This window comes from Piliocolobus tephrosceles, chromosome X (assembly GCF_002776525.5).
Source record: "Piliocolobus tephrosceles isolate RC106 chromosome X, ASM277652v3, whole genome shotgun sequence".
Lineage (NCBI taxonomy): Eukaryota > Metazoa > Chordata > Mammalia > Primates > Cercopithecidae > Piliocolobus > Piliocolobus tephrosceles.
Genome location: NC_045455.1, coordinates 37961491 through 37988128, shown reverse-complemented (window position 1 = coordinate 37988128; position 26638 = coordinate 37961491). Strand labels below are relative to the sequence as shown.

At 38.1% G+C, this 26638-nt stretch overlaps 1 protein-coding gene and 1 long non-coding RNA gene across 3 annotated transcripts in view; one reads left to right on the top strand and one right to left on the bottom strand.

The window, feature by feature from the left end:
* Positions 1-973: 973 nt before the first annotated feature.
* Positions 974-25056, bottom strand: EDNRB (endothelin receptor type B). 2 transcript variants are annotated; one of them, XM_023185941.2, is made up of 8 exons: positions 24732-25056; positions 23752-24285; positions 8817-8929; positions 8477-8681; positions 6540-6689; positions 6009-6142; positions 5347-5455; positions 974-3820 (listed from the first exon to the last, which is right to left on the bottom strand). In XM_023185941.2, the coding sequence occupies exons 2-8, from the start codon at positions 24232-24234 to the stop codon at positions 3686-3688; spliced, it is 1329 nt and encodes a 442-aa protein (XP_023041709.2). In that variant the 5' UTR covers positions 24235-24285; positions 24732-25056; the 3' UTR covers positions 974-3685. The 2 variants fall into 2 exon arrangements, with proteins under 2 accessions (XP_023041709.2, XP_026302467.1); XM_026446682.2 differs by having other exon boundaries at positions 23752-25050.
* Positions 25057-25347: 291 nt separating this feature from the next.
* The window catches only part of LOC111522134, a 680649-nt gene continuing 679358 nt past the window's right edge, over positions 25348-26638 (top strand). Inside the window, exon 1 of the long non-coding RNA XR_002725174.1 lies at positions 25348-25575. This is a non-coding gene — a long non-coding RNA (uncharacterized LOC111522134). The remainder of the gene's footprint in view (positions 25576-26638) is intronic.

Here is a 26638-nt window from a genome sequence, read left to right as displayed (position 1 = left end):
ATTCCTTCTGCTCCAGTGAGTCTTGAAGCCTGGAAGTGTTCAACAGGACTTCCAAATTTGATTATACTTATTCAATCTTTTGATTTTTAAATGTGTGTCATTTCAAGGACTGACTAATAATGTTTGCTAGTCAGTCAGTCACACCAGAGTCACTGCTTTCTATAAGCTTGGCCTCTACAACTTTTGGATTTCTGGACTTCTACATCTTACAGCTGCATATCTCTTGGTTTTCTTTGACGTATGTAAATTATATTTATTCTGCCTACTTTTACTATAATAAATTGTGGTGGCATTATTATTATTGCTTAACAACTAACTGTTCAAGAAAACAAGTGCTCTTTTTGGCAACTGCTTCAGGAGAGTATTTCCTATGTTATCCTTTTCTGTACTTCTCACATGGCCCCTGGGATTTAGAACATTCGTATTTTGAAGTGCCAGCTAAAATTAGGCAGCTGAAATCCAGGAAAGGTCAGGGGGAAATGATAGCAAACTCTGGAATACTAGGCTGGGTTTGACCTAACTATCTGGGAAAAAAAGCAATTGCTAATTCTGGATTATTTTTGTTGGGTGGAGAAAGAGATTACATGCTGAGAGACACAGACAGGTGAACTTCTGCAGCGATCAGTATGTAGTTATTTAGCTCGTTTCATTTTGCCTAGTATTAAAGTTTATCATCGCCGTTTCTTATTAAGTAGGGACCTTGCATTTTATGAACTTCATCCCATCTTTCACATAGAAAACACTCCAAAGAAGCTTGTGAAATGCAATGAGCAATCCCTAAACCTCATTTTAACCTTTCGCCTTTGCTAAGGTCCAATAATGATGAAACAATGAAGTGCTCCAAAGGCAGGGAACCAAAGAAAGGAAGACCCAACAGGCCAGTGGAAACTATTACCCAGAAAATCAACCTTGGGAAGTTGAATGTCTGTATATCTGTGTCTTCACAACAATGAAACACACAGTCCAGTCCAGAGACCAGAAATGTGGCATTTTAATTGAATAACTTCATACTTCCTTGATGATTGTATATTTAACATAAATAATGTCCACTTGTCACATTTATATTTCCTTTAAACAGTCAATTAGTATCTAACGAATTAGTGCCTGTACAGTGAAAAATAAGCTAGTTGTTAAAAAAACACAACCTAAAGTTTATTGGTTTTGCTTGCATAATAAAAAATTAGTGACTATAGCCACTTTAAGCAACCAAAAAATCCCCCCAGGTATATAATTTTTTACGTTGTTATATTACAGTTTTATAAAGTTAGCTACAGCATACCCATGTTTTGCTATAAACTGTATTCCTTTGGCCATATGTAAGCTATCAATACTAAAAGGTGTTTGAACATACATCCACATTAGCAGTGGATAATAAGGGAGAAAATAGGTTAAAATCTTTTATAAATCTTTTGAGCTGTAGCATTCATGTTAACAATAATTTTGTCTGTTGCTATATTAAAGTCCTTAATACTAGGAAACATGTTTTGAAGTTAAACAATAGCACCTTTTTCTATCTTGGTTTTGAGTATGTAAAGAAATTATAATTGTTTCTTACTTATCAGTATGTTAAAATTTTGAATCAAACATTTTTTAAAAAAGCCAGTGAATATAATTTTATTATAAATAATGCAAGTATGCCTTTTGTGTGCAGTTTCAAAATTTGGTGAGATAATTACAGAACATGATACTGACATGGAGAAGGAAAGGGTATCAGGATATAAAATTCAGTACATGGTAATAAAAATAATCTAAAATTTAAATAGAAATAAAATATATTAATAAACTGTGAAAATATTAGTGATTCAAAGTTAATTTAAAATTGCAAGTCTAAAATGTCTTCTATGATAACAGGCCTCTGAAAAAATGATTGGGATGAAATTAAAAAACAAGTTGGTGGGAGATTTATAAATAGAATCCACATGGCATGTGAATTAATTATTATTGCTCTTTCTTTCTGGCCACATTGTTGGGTTTTGGTTTACTGCACCATCACATTTGATATTGACAGAAAACAACATTACTAGCTTATTTCCAACATGTGGCCCAGTTTACTAAAAGAAAAAAAAAAGTAAAAATTTGGGCATATTTTAAGACCGAGTTAAAGCTCTTGGGCCCAATTTATTTCTAAAGTCACTCTGAGAACATTGCACTGTGTTTTGCTGGAACAAAATCAGGACCTTTTGCATTGATGTGACGAGGCAATGACGAATGTTAGGCTAAGAATGGGAATCTGTCCCCATGAGTTTCCTCCCACCCCACCTCACTTCCTCTCTCTTCCGTTTTCTCTTGTACATACTTTCACACACATCTCATCCCAAGCTATTCTAAGGCACTTTGCTTAGAAGATTTAAAAATTAGGCAGGAATGCACAAAGCTAAGAGGTTCTTACAGTCTCAAAAAGCAGTTTTGCCTCTAAATGAAAGAAAAGCACCACGTCAAGCACACTTTCCTATTGGCTATTTACAAAAATAATACAAAAATTAGTAATAAGCTTTACAGGTAGCTGTTAAATGTACTAATCTGTATGATTTTAAAAAATAGTGTTTTAACTACAGCATTATACATATGCTAGAAACCATTTTAACTACAGCATGGGTGAGAGAGGGTGCTACCTGCCCCCTTGTCATGTGGACACCGCACCAGGCAGTTCACAGTCTCTATTATGAGGTCACTGGCATCTCTCCATCGTAAAGCTATGAACACAGGGCCCGCCCTCATTTAATCGTCTACATGCATTGTATGTAGCTAAGTATTTACGGATGACAAAACCAAACCGAGTTTAAGCTACAATAGTAAAAGAAGAAGATTTTAATAATCCTGAAAAATTTGTAAATAGTATTTTCTTCATAGGCTATGTGAATGACAGATTCAAAGAAGTCTTTTGGGGTAGCCTTTCAGACATTCTATTTCTCTTTGTGAGGTTTGATCTTATCTGAATGTAAATGGTGTAATAATTTTCTTTTTAAAAGTATTATATTTTAGATTTGGCTGACACATGTGCCAGTTTGTTACATGCTGCTTGTTTGTAACATGTTGGTTACATATTGCAGAATGCTGAGGTTTGGGCTTCTAGTGAAAGCAGTGTAATGATTTTCAAAAACAGCCTTGCTATTTCAGTTACTCCCTCCTGACCATTTAAATGTTTCTAGTGTTCAAAAAATACAACAACTAAACTGCTCTCTCATTTGCATCTAATTACAGTCTGATAATAGTGTGATAATATTAATTAAAAAGTTGTTTTAAAGGATTTTAAAATTTCAAATTGAGTAATTTAAACTTCATTTAAAAGTTCTGTTTTACAGTGACTTATTCTTCCTTTATATCAGATTCACATTGATTTAAAAATAAATCTCTTAAATAGAAATTCCGAGTGAGCTCATTTTTAAGCCTAAGGGTTGTGTGAATATCCTGGAAGATATTAAGAGCTATGTTGAAGTGCTAACCGTAAAAAAATAAGTGCTTTCATAATGAGGCTTTCTTAATTCCCACTGATTTTCTTTTCATGCTGTAAACAGCTCATAAAATGTCATATGTAGCTATGAGTGTTAAAATAATTACACTTAATATTTTAATAGTGTGCTGCGCAAATACATAGTTTTTTGTTTTGTTTTGACAAATGTTTCATTTTGTTTTAATGACTTCGGTCCAATATAAAGAAAATGAAATACAGTGAATAGTTCTTCTTTCAAGATGAGCTGTATTTATTACTGGAACGGAAGTTGTCATATCCGTGATCATTAGCTTTGAACTTTAAGCACGACTGCTTTTCCTCCAAGGACTGTTTTTCTTCAAATGACTGGCACCAGCAGCATAAGCATGACTGTACAAAACAAAGTAACTCATTATATGTTAACATCAGTCACCTTTCTCAACTCTTCCTCCTCTCTAGAGTTCTGACTTTCTTTGCATAATTAGGAGTTCTTGGGCCCTGTCTTTCAGTGCTCTTTTATTTTCCCTCTTAAAAGAATATAATCACAGAATTAGCATATGATAATTTTTAACTAAAACATGCAGAGAAGAAAAAAACTACATAGTGAAGATTTCTCATAAAGAGAAAGCCACTTTTAATTGATATTTACTCTTGGTTATTTGATAAATATTCTTAATATTTGATGAACATATAATTCAAGACTTTTCCCCAGAAAACAGAAATATGTGCACATACATGAAATAAATAAATTATACACTGTATATATGCATGTGTTTGAGAATGTGAGTATATTTTAGTGGAACTGTACTATATGTATACTCCATAACCCTGTAGATACTTTCACACACATCTCATCCCAAGTTATTCTAAGCCACTTTGCTGAGGAGATTTAACCTGCTTTTTCTCACTTGACAGTGACATAAATATCTTTTCATGTCAATGAATTTAATACTGCTTTCCTATTTTTTCAGCCATATATTCTCATGTCTCTTTTCAATATTGTTAAACAATAAGGTTATGTAGTACAAAAGCATCTCAGTTTTCTTCATCCAATTTTTTTCTTGAAATTTTTTAAATATAAAATTTTGTTCATTCTGTTTGTCTTCTGTTCATTTTATATGTAAAAGAAAATGGCAAGTCCACGATTTTATGTTCTATAAAATGAGGGTGTTGATCCTGACGGAAGTTCTCTTCCAGCTCTAAAATTTGAGTTATGAGTGGGCGAAGAATGATATAGGCTGACTTAGTGTTTACATGGGAGCTACATTTTGAGCTTTCCAGTAATGAAATACCATGGACAAATGGATGATTTTTGTATTAGGAGAGGGGATATTTTATTTCATGTTAGATTGTTGAAGGAGTGAATGAATAGAAGGATGATAAAATGCAAGTAGCTGAAGAAGGAATTATATGTATTTCACATTGAACAGCACATCACTGTTATACAAAAAAGGTAGAAAGAGGTAAAACCTAAACTATTATTTTGTTTACCTTATTATTCTCATAGTCCATGTGAAAAAGGAACTAATTTAGTTACAATAATAATTGCAGCTGCGAAGTTCAGAATCTACCATAAACAGGGAACAGTGTCTTTAATTCTTGATTAGCCCTTATTTTATTATATGATGCCTATCAGACATCAATGCATGTAATTTTTATTACTTTTTGGTCAAGGATTCCATGAGTGTAACTGATTGGCTGAGGCAGTAGGGAGTGGTTGACAAGGATTTATAGGCAAAAATTAATTTTAGTGATCTATAAGCAAAAGTCATATTTAAAAAAATCATCCATGATGTAATAAAAGGGAAACTATAAAATAATTTACTAAATCTGTCTGGATAGATATATTAATAGTTTTGAAAGCTTATATTTGAGCCATATTACAAAGAGCTTTTTATTTTGGGATAGTCTCTTACCTTAAAGCAGTTTTTGAATCTTTTGCTCACCAAATACAGAGCAATTGGGTTAATGCAGGAATTCAGTGAGGCCATGTTGATGCCAATATAGTCCAATACCAACAGAAAGCTGCAACAAAATTACCCAAAATGTGTCAGAAAAATATGCTGTTCTGAACATGTATTCATTGTAGACTTCTGTGCTTTTGTAAGGAAAAAAATACCAATATACCATCGTTCTAAATTTATCACTTGTTTTTGATAATAGTGATTCTCTGCCTGTCTCTGTCTCTGTCTCCCTCTAACTCTAGCATCTCTACTGACTTTCCTCCATTTCCTCTTCCCAGGCCCAATTCTTCTCTTTTAAAATAAAATCTCATTTGGAAGTACTGAAGCTGGCTGAAAAGAAATAATTTAGAAATCGTGTTGGAAAATTGGACCTGACATTTTCCACCTTGGCATTCACTCATCATCTTGACAACTCTGATTCTCTGTCCCCAGTGTTCTTCATACCTCCCCTTCCCTGGCCCTCTCAACAGGACCTCAGATAAAAATTGGCAACCTCCCTGGCTTCCTAAGGGTTATAAAAATGGTAGTTTCTCTTTCTGCCTATAAAACAGATCGATGGAAACACTTCTGAGTGGCATTTGTCTACAAAACCATTTCTAGTTTGCCTTTCTTACCTCAAAAGTTCGCATCTATTGGGATCATTCTGATTATAAAGAGTGAGCTTCAGAATCCTGCTGAGGTGAAGGGGAAGCCAGCAGAGGGCAAAGACAAGGACCAGGCAAAAGACAGTTTTGGCCACTTCCCGTCTCTGAAATAAATCCATAGTTTGACCCTTAAAAGATGGCTCATTATATTTATAGCATTTTCTCTTCTAAAACATTTAATATTGTCTACAAAAATTCAGCGGCATATGTAAAAACTCAGGACACTGAGCTTTATATGGAATAGTTAATGTGAAGTGGAACCAAAGTGACTAGAGATTCATCTTTAAAAAGTTTGGATTCTCCCTAGATCATTTTAGATTATATAGAATATCTCTAAATAAATAATATAAAAATATTCTTTGTCTATTTAAAACTATCAGAAGCAAGAAAAAGGAAATATGCTCTGATATATAATAATGTTAGTTTATCATCATCATCATCATTTTCATATTCATAAGTATAATTTCAATCATGAGTTATCAAATATTTGTATTTTCTTACCTGCTTTAGGTGATCATTTAAAGCAATCTGCATGCCACTTTTCTTTCTCAACATTTCACAGGTCATCAGGGTATAAAAAAATGCAGTGATGGCCAATGGCAAGCAGAAATAGAAACTGAATAGCCACCAATCTTTTGCTGTCTTGTAAAACTAGGGGGATGAGAGAATTTTTATGATTAATACTCCTCTGTAAGAAAATATTATATAACAAATGTTAAACTTTAAAAAAATTCATCAGAGAATGATTATCTTCTAAATTAGATCCAGTTTATATATACCATACAGAATCTTTCAAGCCACACTTACTGAACAAATAAATAGTTATGTTAAATAAAACCCATATTTTCCCAAAAACATTTCAGTTCTCTAAGACAATGTGTTATAAGCATGCACAAAAACTTAAGTAGTTAGGCAAAATTTGAAATATTTGGTAATTCAATGTTTTGTCTTCACATAAGCAAGTTATCCTCAGAGTATTCTTTGTGTGAAATACAACACCTAAATATGTAAAGATAACTTGGTGTTTAGATGAAGTTCTCACTTTTTAGCAAGTTTGTTTAATGGGAAAAACAGATATGGAAAGGTCTAGGTTAACCATTTAGCTCAGTAACATATAAATCTAACCACACAAAAAGATAAAAGCTGCTTTTGACTTATGTCATATCTCTTATTCTTTTTCTTCTCTGTTATCGTTTTCATATTGCTTTAGATATATCTGTGTTGGAGGGAATTTATGTAACCCAGGCAGCACTTTTTTTCCCTGTATATATACAGTTCATAAAGTTTTATTTAGTCTCCTTATATATACAATAGAAAACAATTATTGGGAGTAGTTAGGCCAGCCCCCTTTGCATTAATGCCTCTTAACTCATTCTGTTTGGAAGAGCCTTTTACACTCAGGATCTGTCTTCTGGAAACCAGCATCATCATTCTTTTTCTATTCCCGAATCAAATGTTCTTTAATAAATGACCAGGATGAAGAGTTTCTTGCAATGGCAGCTTTCTCTTTGGCATCAAAGACAAAGAGAGGGGAGTCTTTCCATTCAGACTCCATCCATATCAGGGTGACTTCTATCTGAATATTTGCTGGACCATCCACTCCTCTGACAACTACTATGCTATCTTGTGCAGATTATATAGTAGCTGTCGGTCCTGATGGGACTGAAGGATACAGTAAATTCCTCTTCAGAGAACCAATACGTCAGTGTGTTCAGCGTCCCTGTTCTTTGTTCTCCATTTTAAAGTTTAACTTCCTCGTTGTTTACATCTCCTTGCCCCTAGTTTCAGTAAACAACCCCCTCCTAGCCTCTATCACCTGCTCTTTCCTTAGTCATCCTTAGTCATCTGCTCTGTAACCATCCTTCCGCTGAAACTAATCACCCCACCACTCCAGCTCGTGCCCCTGCTCTCTTTAAAATAGCCAACTGGAATTAACTTAGACTGTGCGGTCCAACCCTACCTAAAGGGGAAAGATGCAGCAGTAGGAACTAGCTGCATCAGGGATAACACCCCATCCCACTCCCCTGTCTGGTATGCTCTCGCCATTGCTCCATTGTGAGACGCACCCTTCTATAGAAGTAAATTGCCTTACTGAGAAACCTTTTGCCTGAATGCTATTTTCACTTTGTGGCACCACGCATTTTACTTCTAACATGGCTTTGGTTAGAAAAGCTATAAATTCACATCAATTATTTCATGTGAACTTGGTTTATCCATGCCACTGAGAGCAAGGGGATTCTTAGAGAAGTAGTGATCTACCTTCTTGCCTCTTGAGTCATTGGTCACCATAAACCCCACAGTGCTTGGATCTACACTCTTAATTTATGCCAAGGACAGTCATAAATCAACAGTTTCCCAAGGAGTGGGGAACAGGAGAAAAATAGCTAAGTAGTTATAAGGCAAGAGCAGAAAGGAAAATAAAAAAAAGTAAAATTTACCTGCATGAAAGCTGTCTTCTGAACAGGATGAAGCAAGCAGATTCGCAAGTAACTTCCTTTGTAGTCCATCGTAATCATATCAAAACCTATGGCTTCAGGGACAGCAAGAACCACAGAGACCACCCAAATCAAAACAATTTCTACTGCTGTCCATTTTGGAACCCCAATTCCTTTAATTCTACTCCAAGAAGCAACAGCTCGATATCTGGAGATAAAAATAGAATTGTATTTTAAGCTGGCATACCTTAGTTTTATTGAATTGCACAGTTTATTTTCTAAGTAACATGCAAAACAATAGTATAGCATTCAGAATATTCTTGGCTTAAATAGAAGCTTCTACCTGTCAATACTCAGAGCACATAGACTCAGCACAGTGATTCCCACGGAGGCTTTCTGTATGAAAGGTACCAGCTTACACATCTCAGCTCCAAATGGCCAGTCCTCTGCCAGCAGCTGCATTGAGGAGACATGAAGCTCTGTTAGGGGGTTTCATAAGATGCCCTCTGAATTGTATCACTTGTGGAGCATAATTAACATGCAGAGTAGGATAAATTCTGGTTGTCATTCTTTTTCTCATGGACTACTTCTTTGAAAAGCACCATTGTTCGACATATGTATGGGACAGGAAAGTGCGTTGGGATTGATGAAAATGCAGCCAGCTTATAAGAAGTCATCATGCGTGTATAGTAGCTTAGAGTTCAGCTCACCTCATCAGAGCAAACTTGGGCCAATCGCTTAGGTTCCTCCTGAAAATTGAACCTGCGTACTGTCATAGAGTCTGAAATGCCCAGGTCATGGCCAAAGCAAAATATAGGTTAATTAAAATTGATTGATAAATAGTCCTTAGCTGAGGAGACCAGACTTCCCTATTGAAGTAGTACTCTATGCAGAACAACATGTGCATTCATGTACTTGTTCTTCACTGCAGTCAGTTTACCTAACTGAACAGTCATTCAGTTGGAGTAGCTATGCAGTTGCTCGAACAGCCCAGGCATATTTCTACTTAGGGCTTTCACTCTAGGTCCTTCCTTATCTTAGAAGGCTCTTTCCCCACAGATTCACCTGGTTAAGCCCCTTATCTCCTTGAGCTCTTGCTCAAATTTCATCTTTTCAACATGACTTACCTTGATCACACTATTAGATACCATAACTGGTCAGGCATCCCTATCTCCCTACTCTCTTTTCCTTTTTATCCATAGTCTATCAATTCCTGTGGCATATCACATTAACTTATTTGTTTGCTTAGTTTTTTTTCTGTCTGGATCCCTGGAGTGTAAGACAGACTATGAGCTCCACAACTGCCTAGACCAGTGCCTAATGCATAGCAGATGTTTAATATTAACAGTGCTTGATTCATAGACTCTAAAATATAACAACGACTGGCTATATAAGGAGCAAGAAGACATAGTTATTGCTATTTTATATATATACACACATACATAGTATGTAATATACATACAGTGTGTATATATATATACACATATAATATATACACATATATATTTCTCTTTATCTGAGTGTAGACTATGCAACCATCTATTATTAAATGTGGTTATTTTCTTTCTTAGGGCGATGTGGTGTGTCCCACACTGGTAAATGAATCACTTTAGGTAAACATCTGGATCAAATATTCACGTGGTTTTGAAAATAAAGAAAAGTATTTCAAATCCATGGGTCTTGAAAATATTTTGAAAAACAACCTTCCAAAAGTGAAAATTATTTTGAGACACAATGGAGTCTTTCCATCCTTTCACTAGCAGTGAAGACTCTACTGAGTTTGTCAATCTGAGTTGATTGTTCTATAACTAGAATGACGTCAAAGGCTAAAATGTGTGTCTCATAATGAATTTGACTTGGAGATTCAACATAGGACCAATTTCATTTCTAAATTAGATATCAAAACTTATACAGACATGTGGGACAAAAGTTGGCAGACTTATCATATATGCTTAATGTAGGATCCTGAAGACCTACAGAGCCAGGCAGGTAACACACAGAAGTGGAGGGTGCCAGGTCTCAGAAAGTCATTGGTGTCAGGAAGATGATAGGGAGTGGGGTGGGGTTTAAGGTAAACTTTGTCTGAAAGGAGCAGCTGCTAATAGACATCACACACTTTTTTCTAAGGGACCCCAAATACAAAAATCTCTTGATTTTTCAAAAGAACCCAGATTGGAATTTTTATATGAATCTCACAATTTATTAAAGTTCAATTCATATTTTTTAAAAAAAAATCTCAGATAACATTGTATTATCAAAATACATCAGTGAGCCATCATAGCCCCTATCTTGTGACTTCTGGGTTAATCAACTGACTCATTAATTATGCTTGTTCAGTCATTCATTCAATAAATATTTATTGAGCATTCACTATATGCCAGACACCATTCTGAGCACTTCTGCTCACATGGAGTTTACAGTCTAGTGAGGGAGGCAGACAAAAAACACATACATACTTAAAATGGTGTTAAACAGAGGCTGTGATCATATTGAGTGAGGGTGGGATTTGAGGTGTTTTCTTTTTTCTTTTTTTTTTTTTGAGACAGAGTCTCGCTCTGTCACCCAGGCTGGAGTGCAGTGGCTGGATCTCACCTCACTGCAAGCTCCACCTCCCGGGTTTACACCATTCTCCTGCCTCAGCCTCCTGAGTAGCTGGGACTACAGGCGCCCACCACCATGCCCGGCTAGTTTTTTTGTATTTTTTTTAGGAGAGACGGGGTTTCACTATGTTAGCCAGGATGGTCTCGATCTCCTGACCTTGAGATCTGCCCATCTCGGCCTCCCAAAGTGCTGGGATTATAGGCTTGAGCCACCGTGCCCAGCTAAGGTGTTTTCTTGATAAGCTTCTCAGTAAGGTCACCCTGAAGAGACAACATTTGGAGAGGGACTTGACTGAAATAAGACAGTAAGCCATGTGAAGAGCATGTGCAAATGCCCTGAGATCAAAACAAGCCTGGTGACCTGGAGGTACAGCAATGAGGCTACTAGCTACTAAAGATGGAGAACAGTGACCCAGACCAAATGCATGGAAAATGAAGTTGTAGAGGGAACAATTTAAATGCTTTTTTGAGGGAATTCATTGCAAGGTTTGCAGAAGGGAAATGGTATGATCTAACATATTTTTCAAGAGATCACTGTTGCTGCCCAGTGTAGAATAGAATGTAGGGCCAAGAAAGGAAGCACTGATGAGAACTAGTGGTGAGCTGGACCCTGTGTGCCCCGAGGCTGAGAAGAGTGGGTTATAGCCTGTATTCATTTTAAGGGTAGAGCTAGCTAGCAGGACTTGCTGATGGGTTGGACACTTGATGTGAGGAGTCAGGACACTCACAGAGGTTTATCACGTGTATGGTGAAGTCATTTACTGAAATGGGGAAGACTTGGTGCACCATAGGTCTGAACCAGCTTTGAACTCATGTAGCTTTAAAAGAACTGCCAATTATCCTTAGAAATAAGAATAAAAATTATCCAACTGGTTACAAGGATTGTGCTAGAACCAGCCAGGTATAACTTATTCAGACAATATTCTACTATTGATTACTTCTCCCTTCAAAACATGAAGCCTAATTTCCCTGCCTTTGAATGTGGATTGGACTTAGTGATTTGCTTTTAATGCATACAATGTGACAAAAGTGATGATGTGTGATGTCTGAGACTAGCTCCTAAAGAACTGGCTTTCTCTTTCTTGGGTCACTTATTCTGGGGGAGACCAGCTGCCATGTCATGAGGACACTCAGGCACCTCTGTGGAGAAGCCAAATGGCAAAGAACTGAGGCCTCTTGAAAACATGAAGCACTAATTTGCCAGGTCTGTGAATAAGATGATCCTCCAACTTTAGCCAAACTTGGACGACTGCAGTCCCAGCCAGGATTTTGAATGTACCTTCTTGAGAGACCCTGAGCCAGGGCCACCCAGCTAAGCCACTCCTTAATTGCCAAACCAAAGACACAATGTGATTTAAAACATATTTACTGTTTTAAGCCACTAAATTGTAGGGTAATTTGTTACTCTTCATTAGGAAACCAATATGCTTGCAATTGGTTGCTCACTTAAGTGAGTAATAGATCCATATTTGAACTCAGATGGTCTAGAGCCTGTGCTTACAACCACTATAATACCTGCCCGACAGTGTTTTGAAGGAGGTGATTGTACAAAAAAAGTTTAGAATTAAATCAAATATTATTTTTTAACCTATAGCTATGTGTCAAATCATGGTATAATATCTAGATGCAGAGCAAAATCTTCTGCTCACCTAGTGCGATGGTTAACTTTATGTGTTAACTTGACCAGCCACAGGTTGCTCGATTAAACATTATTTATTTCTGGGTGTGTCTGTGAGGATGTGTCTGGAAGAAATTAGTATATGAATTTGTGGACTCAGTACAGCAGATTGCCTTACCCTAGGTGTGTGGGCATTATCCAATCTGCTGAGGGTCTGAATAGAACAAAAGGCAGAGGCAGAAGAAATTTGCCCCTTTTTCTTCCTGCCTATCTGGCATGTCTCATTTCATCTCCTCTGGCCCTCAGACTGGTTTCTCAGGCCTTTGAACTTGGATTGAATTACACCGCTGGCTTTCCTACATGTGCAGCTTGCAGATGGCCGATTATGGGACTTCTCAGCCTCTATTATCTCATAAACTGATTCCCCATTATCTATTTATCCGTCTGTCTGATTACTTACCTACCTATCTACCTATCCCTCCATCTATCTATCCCACTGGTTCTGTTTCTCTGGAGAACCCTGACTAATGCCCCTAGTTATTTTATTCAAATAATGTCCAAACATTTGGATATTTTAAAATATTTTATTCTGTCTTAAATTATTTCCAAATATGGTAATATTGTTATCCTGTAAGTACCGCTATCAGAAGAATCAAGATGAATGAGTGTCCAGACCACTGAAGGAAAAGAAGTCTGGCTGATGAAAATGAGCTCTGCACTGAATCCAGGCCATGTTTTGAGGTTTCCATTGTTTTTGGCTCAGCCCAGAAATTGGATTATTGCTCTTCATACCACTGGAGGCCTGCAGCCCAACCTCTGACCCAAGCTATCACAGAAAACAGGGAAACACAAACTGAAAATTGTAACAATGCTCTTCAAGCTCAACAGACAGATAGTCAGAAACGTAATCACCACGGAGAGATTACAGTTTTCTAGTCTACACTTTTGAAGGGAAAGAGACTGCAAAAAAAAAAAAAAAAAAAAAAAGAGAGAGAGAGAGCATTAACCTTTATCAGTTTGCGTTTCGTGCTTTCAATTCAGAACTGGATGCTATTGGTTCTGGAAGGCCACAGAAGATGTGGGAAGAACATCACTGTTGCTTCCATTATTTTGTAGTGAGAAGAATGGCTTTGGCAAGACTCTAAATGCTCTTCATCTAAAAAGCTTACCCTCTGCCTCACTGATCAGAAGGCTTTGTGGAGACCCAGCAAAGCCTGATACTCTGTGACAGAAACCATGCCCAGTATTGATGTTCATCTCTGTCATCTTAATGGCCTCTAGCAAGAAAGTCTTTAGGCAAGCTATTGCTTGAAACTTATCTAAAATATAAAGGTATCCACTTGTTTAATGCAAAAAACGTCCCAGGTGGGGAAAAACTATGAAGCTTTGCCAAAAAAAAAAAAAAAGTTCACTCTCAACCAAGATGACATCTTTACAATTTGGTGAGAGATTGTTCTTAGATATGGGTATGATTCTTAAATATTCATTTCTTCATCATTCTTTGGGAAAAATAACAACATCTAACATCTATAATCTGAAGTCTAACGATACAGCTTTCGCCACTGAAAAGGAAATGGATTCACTTTATTGCAAGAGGAAGCAACTCTAACTTTAAACCCAGCAATAACACATTCCTTACTCCCTATTTTTAGTTTTTTCTTTGGACTTTACTCCATTAAATTAGATAACTTAAGGGCAAGGTCTGAACAGTGAAGACAACTCAAACATGTAATCAAAAGGTGTCTCTCTGATCGCAAAAAGGGTGTTTAGAGTTCAATATTGACACTATGTCCCTTTTACATAAATTAAAATTTTAAATCCTGTTTAAAATTAAGTTGAATATATGTTGCCTAACATTTATCAAATATGAACCAGTTGACAAATACTCACATAACTGGCACTGCTTTTCATATCGTGATGTGTCATCTAACTGAATAGCTGTTGTTAGTGTTTAGTCCTGCTGGCAATGTGGTGTCCATTTGACAAAATGATAGCCTATGTTTGTGCTGACCCATTTTACCCTAAGGCTTATATTGCTTCTCTAGAACATTTATTTTGGATGATAAACAGAAATAAATAAACATTAGATTGAGAAAAGAGGTGACCATACTGGCTAAAAGATTTCTACTCAAGAAAGACCATAATTTTATAACTTTACATAGGAACAACTGCTTGAGAAAGAAACAAGGCAAGAGAATCCAAATAAATTTTTCTACTACATTATAAAGTCATTTTTATATTATAGTTTAAAAAATTTCTAAAAGGATATATAGCATGAATAGGAAATAAATATTCTTTATTTATTTGAGGATTTTGTGAAGTGGATCCTAAAAAATCTCTCCAACTGGGGGATTTACATTTTTCATTTCTCTTTTTAATTAAAAATCACATACTTGAGATAATAAATGAAGAAAAAAAATCCTGTTAACACACACCCCTATTAATGCCAAGAGGAGTCAAGCCCCATAAAGTCAAGAAATGCCAAAGTTAACCATCTTGCACAAGCAAATGTTCACTCGCCTCATTAAACATACATAGCATTTTCTTTTTCTATTTTATAAATTACAAGTATACACTGAGCTTTAACTGTTTATTTGTTTCAGAATATTCTAAAACATTTATAATACCTAGCACAGTGCTTGGCACATAGTGGTCACTCATTCAATGCTTGTTAAGTAACGATCAACGGATGAGTGAATGAATGAAGTTGATGATAAGGCAGAAATCATCTATGACAAAACATTTGCCATGAGTCTTTCAGTTCTCATATTCTGCGTATATTCTTTAGAGAATTGACATGACTGTATATTTACTATTTATATTTTCTAGTCCTGATGATCAGGTCTTCTTGGCACATAGAGTCAGAAACTCTAGAATTGAGGCTTGAGGATGGGCTGTACTCTCATTGGAGTTCCGCTCTTCCATGCAGGCCGGAAAAGGTAGCAACAAAAATTCCTCTCCCACCCTCTTTCTCCTACTCAAAACTTGTCAAGGCAGTGACCGATACAAAACAGAACCTACTGTTTCTCACTATGTAATGGGAGTCTATGAAGAGCTTTAGTTGTGGAGGGGATTGTAAGTTTCGTGGAAGTAGATGCAGTAAACATACGGACATTAAAAGAGATGATTGTTTTAGAGGATGAGTGAGTGGTGTAATTAAGAGGACAACCAAGGTTACTTTGCCAGACTGCAGTCTATTCCATCCTGTGATAAATTGTGAACATTTCTTTAAACGACTGGCATTATATAAATGTTTTCACAGTAAGAGTCAAAAAAGGAAAATAATGGAATGGCTGCATTTGACAACTTTAGGAAAGGGTGTATTCTGTTTTTATCTCTGTTTCCTGTAGTAGTTAAGAGTTTTTTCTGTGTTTGAACTAGAGTTTTAATGAGATAGGGCACCTTCATTCAAGGACTTCCATGCCAGAACTCTTTCTGTATTGGTACATAGAGAAATAGTTCAAAGTAAACTTTGAATTTGGAGTCAATATGCTGATCAAGTGCATGGAATTTTTTTTTTTTCTTGACATACAGTGCACCTGTGCCCTGAAGGACAAATAAAAATTACAAGTTCTACCCTGCATCCATCAAAATGTTCTTAATCACCTAAAGATTAGGCTATGTGAGTTAGAAATATGTGGGTCAGAAATAATGTTAGCTTATCCCCCAGGGGTGCCATCTCAATAGATTACAATATGAACAGTGCCCCCTAGAGTTGTGCAAGGCAACAGTTCTGTCCATGGGAATCTATTTCACACACATCCACAAAACAGAGGCCTTTTCAAAGCTCTGGAAAGATTCCTATAACTTGCTGAAATAGAACAATGGCTTATGAAAATGAAGTTCTTGAAACAAAATCTCCAAGAGAAACAAAGACATAGAAAACAATTTTTAAAAATATTTCTTAAGAGAAATTGGAGTTTACCTCAAATATATTTTCCTACCAGAAATGTATTTCTAAGTCTGTAACAGGCCAGGAAAGAAATTGATTGTACTCTTTTATTATCTAAATTTAAAAATATATCCAAAGTTTGAGCTTTAAAACTTTCACCGACATATTACATATTTTGAAAAGATCCAACTAAGAGAAATAACAAACTCCACTCACAAACCTGGTCTATTATTAGTTCACTTATCACTGATGACATCTGAAGAAACTGAAGAATGAGAACCTGAACGCCTCCTGGCTCAGAACGAGACTTGCAAACTACATGAATTCAACAAACCCTATTAAGTAACTTCATGACATACCTAAGCCTAATTCTATCTGTGGAATATCTTATGGGAGACTAATAAGCTATGATCAGAAAATGTCTGATTACTATGGAGTCTGAAAGCCCATTAAAATTGTCTGAAAACACTGAGCGAGTGGGAAGAAGACAGCGTACGGTGTAAACATCCTGAGGATAGTTTTCCTCCTCTCCGTAAACTACAATGAAACTGAAGAAGAGAGAAGTAGAGAAAAGACACAGGTCAGCAGGCATGAGTGCAGTTTTGAGCCTCAAAAGTGGAGACTTGCTTGAGAAATACTTCAATCAATTTTGTTAATAAATTTCTGATTCAAGAATGATCCTCTTCTATCTTCTCCCTTCACCCTTTCTCCTCTCTCTCTCCCTCTCTCCCATCCACCACCATATTTTGGCCATTTTCTTGTTCCTTTACATTTTCACCAGAGGCCTTATAGGGAACGATAAATAACTCTAAAAGCATTGGAAATAATAAAAAGTCTAAAATTAGAGAAGTTGTATACCCACACGCCACATCCAGCTATCTCGCAAACATAACCAACCTCTTTTTAACTGTGCAAAGTTCTGAAAGAGAATGTTTCACATCATAAATTACATCTTGAATCTTATTTCAGCTCAGGCTTTATCTGTCAACACCCTTTAGAGAACTTAATCATTTATTAGCATTTGGCATGTTTCTCTAAAAATAATCAACTATAGCATATTAGCTACACAGAGATACCCTTATATGGTTTTCTTTGTGAATTGAAGAACATGGCTCCCTGGCCTGCAGACAGCAGGGTCTTGGCTACGTTATCCTTTTGTACAACTGTGGAAATACTTCAATGTTGAAAGACTCATTTTAAATGAGCAAAAGAGAAATGTAAATCTTTTGATAGATAAGCCTTACCATACTGAAAGAAAACCTTACCTTGACATTCATAGAAGCTTGGATTTATGGAGTGACAAAGTGGCAGATCAAAGGCAAACACAAGAAATATCATAGAGTTGAACCTAGGGAAACTTTCACTGCCCAAGGCCAAGTGCTTACTGACCATTTTGTCACAGAAATCTGTGACCAACATGTGAAACAGTGAACTGGGAATATGAAGTCTTGAGTTTCTAGTTTATTTGAATTCTGCTATCAACCTGTTATCTGACTATGATCAATACTTCAATACAGAAGGAATCAAGCTTTCTTTTTTTTTTTTTTCATTTGGACATTGCTAAAAATATGAGTGGAAAAAGCCCACTGCTCTTATGTTTTATGTGTAACATCATTTGTCTGTAAGCATTTGTATAGTATTGACAGTTGCAGCCACTATGCTAGATGGGTGTCAGGGTATTTGTTGTATTTGTTAACTGATTCCAGGTCATTCAAGCTAAAAGCCTGACTCTTTATTAACAAGTTTTAAAAGTTAATACTTTAAATGTGCTTAGTTGTTGCTCCTTAAAAATTATTTTGCTTTGCATAAATAAATCTCAAAGGTATACAGTTTCCACTTTTGGTTCAGAATGCTTATGCGGTAAAATATCTTTAAATACTACTAAAATATTTCAGTTACTTGACTGGAAATGAGAACATTGTTATTAAATTGGGAGAAATTAGACTCCTCTCCCAATGACACCCTTACTTCTTGTGTTGCTATATATGCATATGCTTCAGTTTACTGATTGGAAAATTATAACTTCAAAAGTTGGTGGTGTTCCATCAACTTTTACTTTTAACTACAAAACTAGTTAATTATACATAAACTTGTTAAGTACCAGAAGTAGTCTAAGATAGGATAGTGCAAAAGGTAAATTTGTTAAGAAAGATAACCCTGAGTGTGTCACAAGCAGAAAATGTCTATTACCTGCCAAGGTCACTTCACTCGAAACTCATTTGTGGGTTCAGTGAAGCAATTCTGCATTTTGACATACCAGCATTTTAATGTTATATGTACCCACCCTTAACTAGTTAAACGTTAAAGATCAGCAGTTTTGCCTTCCAGAACTATGAATGCAGCCTCTTTGCCTCTAATAGTAGCCTACAGTGCTAAACTGTAAAACCATCTAGAAGCACTCCAGTGGGTCACCAGCCTAATTTTTAGCTCTCCATCACCACTGGGCCCCTGATTACCTTTGGATCCTTACTGAACTCGTTAATGTGGATATTGGCATTCATCTTACCAGTTTGCATGCAGGTTTGTTTTTAAATGTAATTTCTTTACACATAAAGGAAGCTATATTTGAGAGCTAACTTCATTAACTCAGTTATCCATGTAAATATAACACAAAGGGAGTTAATAAAATTCAGAAGTAATTTAAGAACTCATTATTTACTCAAGAATTTTTAACTTCTCCCTAACCTACAACCAAGTTTTGTTAAATATCATTCCCAAATCAACTAACCAACCAAACAACAACATAAACACATTGATAGCATCCACAAGTACACCCGGCTGTCTTGCCTTTTATCCAGCTTTGATATCTATGTTTCTGCAACTTAGTAGTGGATCGCCAGGCTCTCATATGAATGATTCTAGATTACCCCATTTATTTTAGGATATATAGGAAGGGCACCATAAGTAGCTTGTGAATAAGGAGAAATTCATCCTAACATCAAGCACTGGCTTTTGGTTCTGGTGAATATGTAGATGATGTAACTATTAAGCATGGTAGCCCATATACATATTACAGATAAACATTAATATGCATTTATATCCATGTTGAGATATTATGTAAAATAGGGATTGAAACCAAGAGTACAAGAATAACTTTCTAGCACAATATGGCAATATCTTTCAAAATTTTGACTTAATACACACATTTCGACTTACTAATTTTAGTTATAAAATTTACCCTTTAGATGTAGTCACACATGTGTGCAAAGTCACATGTACAAACATGTTGTTTGTAGTCATGTTTGTCACAACAAAAGCTGGAAAACGAAGAATACTCAAAATGCACATACACACACATACACACATTTTAATAACATTTATCATTTGCTTGCTATGTGCCATGCCCTGTGCCAAGTGATAGTCATCTTTTTACTTATATATCTATATATTCTTATAAAACTTAACATTTTAATGTATGTACATGTATACATGCATATATATTTAAATAAATATCTCCTTTGGATGCTTGAAGTTTTCATTTTTCATCTGGTTGGTGTTGTGTAACGTAGGCATAGCCCCAGTGTGTGCCTATGAGAAAGGTAAGCAAGGCTGATTATTTTCTGCATTTTTACATGAGTTTGAAGTGCTTCAGCAGCCTCAACTTGCTAAGTGTCCTCAGACACTTCCCTAGCCTTCAACACAGGATTTCCCCCGCAACACAGGACACCTGTGAGAGTGGTATGATTCTACCTTCAACACAGGATTTCCCCCGCAACACAGGAGACCTGTGAGAGTGGTATGATTCTACTTAAAAGTTTCCAGGGACCCAGCTCCTTGAGGCAGTCCTGGCAGATCAGACATGTTTCCCAACGCTTTTCAGCTTTCACTGCAGCAACTCCAGATAAAGTCCCACCAGTTTCACAGCCTGAAGACTGTAGCTTCCAATAAGTTATGACATTTTGTGATTTGCCAACTTTATTGAACTCTGTATTTACTAAACTCCAGATTAATGGAACAGATTCACATTGACATTTCTTGGCCTCTGGGCCCTTAGTATGCCAACAGGAGGGTTGGAGAGTTTCATAAACCTGCAGAAATTGTGTATATTGAATTCTCAAAGAGAATTATAAAACCCCACCAAGAAAAATCAGAAATCACTGGTTTCGATTCAAGCCTCCCATATTAGGATATATTAAATATAGCCTTCATAACTCATTTAAATTACTTTTTTTGAATGATCATACCTGACTACTCTGAAATTCTAAATGCATTTTTAAAAAAAACCATGTTGCCACAATTATTTAGGAAAATAAATGTCTTTTAACTAGTTCTGGATTACATATTTTGGTAAATTAAGCCATTAGAATAACTTCCACTGATATTACTCACTACAGACCAGGTGAAGGGGGTTTCAAGAGACAGAAATCCTGACTCAAATTAATTTCTGAAAATGTTTACTAAGTATTCTACTGTGGGATAGCATATTATTTGCCACATTTGCACCAAATGCTCTCAAGTCAGATCCTAAAACAATACTCAAGGTTGGAGACGACAGTGCAGTGCCTGAGCATGCTTCGTGCAGTGGGATGGGGTGGACAGCAGGGTCTTGGGCTGGATGGTCTGGATTCAAGGCCCAGTTTCATCACTTTGTAGTCGTATGACATTAGGCAAGTTACTTCTTCACCTCTCTGACAAGTACTTTCCCTAGATCTAAAGCAGGAATGATAACGATACCTCCTCTACAGGGTTGTTGTAGTGATTTAATGAAATAAACCAAGTGCCTAGTGCATCATAACTGGTAGCCATTATTATGATATTGTGTCTCATGCTAAACCTAAGGCCACAAGGTAGGATTTAATAATGACGACCTCAGTGATGGGACGTAATGTGATGAATGTGTTTATGACCAATACAGGTTACTGTATGGACAGATTTGTAATGACTCATTAGCTTATTTCAGAAGTAAAAACACAGTCATGTTAAGACTGCATGGCTTCAGGGAAAAGGATGTAACTTCCTAGGGAAATAATAAGGAAGTTTGAAATGAAAAGGAAACTGTGTGACCTCTTAGGGAGTCAGAAATTCTCTAGTTTATCACAAATACTCATTTAACCAGACAGAGGAAATAAGATGGTTCTGGAAGAGCTGATTTCTATCTGTCCTGGAGGCAATACATCAAAACTAAAAAAATGTTCTCAATCCCACCTTTTACGCAGCACTTCAGCTACTGTCTGATTTAGAAAGGTTTCTAACTGGGCTAGACATGTGGGGTTTCCTGACCCCACAAACAGAACTTTCATAAAATCCTGTGCCAACCCAGCAAAACTAGATTGTAATCTCCCTTTGGGAAGAGATCTTGTTAGATTTATTTTAAATTTATCACAACACCTTGTACTGAAAAAATTCTCAATTCAGTTTTGATGAATTGAATTGAAATTCCTTTGCCAAATTAGAATGGGAAGATTTAGTTTGTGGAATGTCTTAAGAAGTAAAAGAGTCACTTCAGACCCTCATGGAGTTGTGACTGCATTTAGAGATTCCATTTCAGCTCATACCAAGTAAATCCTCACGGTTTATCAGAATCAATTGCCACACAGGATTTTAGGATTTCTTCAATTGATTCCCCCATTTCTGGGAGTGATTCCCTTTAGAGAAAACTATATCCTAATCCACTCTCACCGCTAAGCCTCAGAAATGTTTGGAATTCCCCTTAAAATATAACTATTGGGTTAGGATTTTTAGAGATTCATGAATGGAAATTTACAGGCATGCCTTATGGGAACTACTCCTGCCAATAGGACAAAGCATCCCCTACAACATTTCCCAACTTTACATGCCATTTTTTTACCCTTGTACTGAAGTACTGAAGTACTGAAGTCAGGGCTAGCTATAGGCAAATCTGCAAAGTACAATTCCATTTCCTTACATTGTGATTGTGTTTTTATGTGCAACTTTCTATTGCTGCTGCTGCTGCTGCTGCTGCTGCTGGGAAAGTTTTAAATATTTTCATATGTCTTTGAAATTTTACAACTGTTTTACTTAGGCTGCTTTTTTTTTTCCTTTTTAACACCATAAAACTTCAGTAGGTGGGCACTAGCAGCCTTATTGTGGAATTGAGGAAACTGAGGTCCAGAGGTGCCGGGATGTGTCTGGAGTTCCAAAGCAACCTGGACAACCTGGCTCTTTGTGTGTTTCTGCTGACGCCCATGGTAATCACACAATAATGTTAACTACTGAAACCCTTACAGATTTTGAGTGCTCCTTGGTCTTGTCTATGAAATAATTGATGGGGTGCCATCATATGGCTTGCACTTTGGAACCTGACAGATTTGTGTCTGATCCCCAGTTCCACCTCTCACTCACTTACTTTGAGCATCCTACCAGTCAGCTGTAAACTAAATGTGATATCTACTTGTGGGCTGCTGGAAAGAATAACAGAAGTAACGCATCTCACCCAGTCCTTGGTCCACTGCAGATATCTAATGCAGAGTAGCTACAGTCCCTCACAGCAGGTGAACTGTGTTTTTCCTACTCACCAGTCTGGATCTCTTTCTTCCAGGCCATTTATTTCCTAAAAACCTACTTTGTATCTGCTACTTTCACAGTCTTCCAAGACAGTGCTTCCCAGAGTTAGTGGGCATATGAATCACCTGAAGATCTTAAGATGCAGATTCTAACTTAGTAAGTCTGGGCTAGCCTTGCATTCCTAACAAACTCTCAGGTAATGCTAATGCTCACTGTCCATGGACCACACACTTTTGACTAGAGGATGTACCCCATTAGGTGCACTTAAGGACTAGATCCTTCAGAACTAGTGGTTCTCAAACTTTAGATTTCATCATAATTACATAAAGGGCTTGTTAAAATACAAATTACTGTGCTCCACTCCAGAGTTTCTGATTCAGTAGGTCTGGGGTGAGGCCAGAAAAATCTTCATGTGTACCAAGTTCCCAAAGTGATACTAACGTTGCTAGACTGGGGACTACACTTGTCCTAAGCTTAGCAGAGGGCTACTGGAGACCTGAATGGAATTTTATGCCAATGGTTACCGACTTTTATGAGTGGACATAACCAAATGGAATTTGGTTCCAAAGATCACTGACTTTTAGGAGGGGCAGAGCCTTAAGAGAGAGCTAAAGGGAAGCTCCTTCTACAAGCTTTCTCATCTGCCTTCTCCAGCCAGGCCCCCTTCCTCAAGCCCACCATGATTTCAGCAGGCGCCCTTTACCTTGTAGACATTGATAGGGATGTCAATGACGATGTGCAGCAGGTCTCCCAGAGCCAAGCTGGCGATCAAGATATTGGGACCGTTTCGCATGCACTTGTTCTTGTAGATAATTCTCAGAAGTGTGGAGTTCCCGATGATCCCTAGCACGAACACAAGGCAGGACACAACCGTGTTGATGTATTTGAAAGTCTCCTTGATCTCGATGGGTCCTTGGCACGGGGGAGGGGAGATGGTGCGTGGCGGAGATCCCGCTGTCCTCTCTCCTTTAGGCACCTCCGCAGGTGCCAACGACCGCGCCAGACTGGCGTTGGAACCCTTGGGCCATAAGGTCTTAGTGGGTGGCGTCATTATCTCTGCGGTTTGCAAAAGCGGAGTGGCTCTGGCAGGCGGGAAGCCTCTCTCCTCTCCCCAGATCCGCGACAGGCTGCAGGCAAGAACCAGCGCAACCAGGGCGCTTCCGCACAGACTTGGCGGCGGCTGCATGCTGCTGCCTGCTCCAGTGGGTGTCCGGTGGCCGCTCCGCAGTTTCAGAGCCTGGAGACAAGCAGGGGAAGGAAGACAGGACACTTGGGTCAGTTGCCAGAGCCACGTCTCTGCAAACCCTAGTACCGCCCGCAGCCTCTCCGCCAGTATTCACTCGCAAAAGTAATTCAACTTTGCGCGCTGCGCCAGTGGGGAACTTGGCCCTCGTAACTCGCCAGCGCGGGTCGAAACTCCCTCCCAATGCCCTCTCCGCTGTTTTTCTTCCCCCGCGTGGCCGGAGGGGGTAAATAACATGCAGCGGGGCGGGGCGTTCTGGAAGGGGTGTGCCGGGAAGGGAGTGATGGGGATCCAAGGCAAAGCCCCGAACTCTTTCATGTGCCGGGAGGAATACGTACACGTCTTAGTTAAGCATGCGTGGGAACCGCGGAATTAAGGCACCTAGAGGCCAAGGGCTTGTGTCAACCTCTGCATTTTGCCCCGCGGGGGAACCTCTATACCCCGCGATTGAACTCGAAAGACTCCTCCCGGCGGATGAAAGCCGCTACTCCCTGCTGACTGAGCTACAGCTCCCCCAGCGCGCCCAGGAGTGCGCCGGAGGTTCGGAAACTCGCAGAGACTTCTCAAGTCAGCAGGAACTTGGAAACCGCTGTTCCCTCCAAGTGGCTTCAAACACTCACGCTCCTTCCTTTACCCATCCTTATTTTAATTTGCCCTCTCTATAGGCTTTATTTTTATATTTTTAAAACCCCAAACTAGTAAGCCAAACCGAAGCCCCAGGATAAGGTTCAATCAATGATTTTTAATTCAGCACCAAGCCTGAATGTTTACCTCTCGGATCTGACAAACCAAATGCAGAGCGCAGAACCGAGACCACCTTCCCGGGACGCGGAACCCAGCTGGGTTCCAGCCTGCTCTGGGAGAGGAGCACGCCTCCCTTGAGCTGCAGGCGGGTCTGGCTCTGACGAAACACTGAGAGAATGCCAGACAGTGAAGCCTCTGGGGTCTCTGCTGCCATCAGAGACAAGTACTTTTATTCATTCATCCCTTCCCCATCAATCACCACCAGACTCCTCCCGCGCCTTCCGACCCCGCTGCAACCTTTCCCCTTGGGCTATGCCTGGACAGCATCAGTAGTAGCTGCCCGAGGGAGGGGGCAGTCCTCGTCCAGGGACGGGTCTCAAAAGGCTGTTTATTTGTTAGAGTTCTACGTTTTTCAAATGAACCCAAATCAAGGGCAAGTCATCACGCACCATGTGACATCTGGCAGCTCCAGACTAGAACAAGGCTCTGCACTGAACGTGATAATTGAACTTTTAATGCCAAGCGTGACTTTTCTTTCAGGTAATTGTTCCGCCGCTGTGATATTTAAGGTTGGTTTGCGGGCGCTGCTCTTTGCTCTGCTTCATTTTGCTCTGAAGTTTCATTTCAAGCCCACATTAACCCCAACACGGAACACTTCGATCTTTTCTTCCCAGGCCCTCTCACTGCCCTAAGAGAGGATTACAAGTACTCCTCATTTTCCCTAGTACAGCTCTTCTCCTCTCTTCCTGCCACAGTGTCAGTGTTAGGTAATCTCAGGGATTTTTATACTGTACCTATGACAGACTTGATGCTTATCGGAGACATGAAAATAATCAGAAAGCTGCCATGCAAATTCAACATATTTATTTACCAGGCAGAGCAATACAATAAGGTCTTTCTATCCATTCTTGAGCTCCATGTTTACAGCAGAGAGGAAAATAACAGCGACTGGTAGTTTTGTCCAGAGATTGTATAAAAGAGGTCAGAAAGTCAGGCTTGGAGATGCGCTGGAGAGTACTGTGCCGTCCTCCAAGCAGCAAAATCCCTACTGGATCTGTGCAACTTCAAACCCAGAAGCACCCGTTCCATGGCCGTTCCATGGAGCAGTTTCGTCCAGAGACAAAAAATGAGGCTCATTTTTTGCTTCATGTTAGTTAATGGCAAAGATGGGACAAGAACTTTGGATTTTTGGCTCTTAGGCAATGCTTTCTGGGACTGTGGATGTAGAAAATCAATTTCTATTTAAATAGGTGAACTTTAAGTGTAAAATATGGTTAGAACATGGTTACAGAGTAATGCTAAAGGAATGAAAAATATGGTCTAGGGTTGTGAGTGCTAATTCCAAATCTGGCTATTTTGAATTGCAGTCCTTATCCTCCCTGTCTCGTAAGAAGGAGGTCAACATTCAATTGCTGAGCCAAGTAACAATATACAATGTTGTCTGAATAAGGAATTATATGGAGGCTTTGGAATACGAATATTTTGCTTAGCTGATTCCACCCAGTGTTGGATCTGCCCTTCCTATACAAGCTTTCTTGGGTTCATGCCTACGGCTCCTGTGGGGTGACTTTTCTCCCTCCCCACTGGCCCTCTCATCATCTCC

What these genes read in the sequence shown, in the direction of transcription:
- EDNRB (XM_023185941.2), bottom strand. Translation starts at nt 24,234, where the DNA reads ATGCAGCCGCCGCCAAGTCTGTGCGGAAGCGCCCTGGTTGCGCTGGTT. An exon ending in AATAGATGCGAACTTTTGAG is followed by an intron (nt 5,456 to 6,008) that starts GTAAGAAAGGCA and finishes ATTTTGTTGCAG; the next exon opens with CTTTCTGTTGGTATTGGACT. An exon ending in GATTCAAAAACTGCTTTAAG is followed by an intron (nt 3,821 to 5,346) that starts GTAAGAGACTAT and finishes TGTTTTGTACAG; the next exon opens with TCATGCTTATGCTGCTGGTG.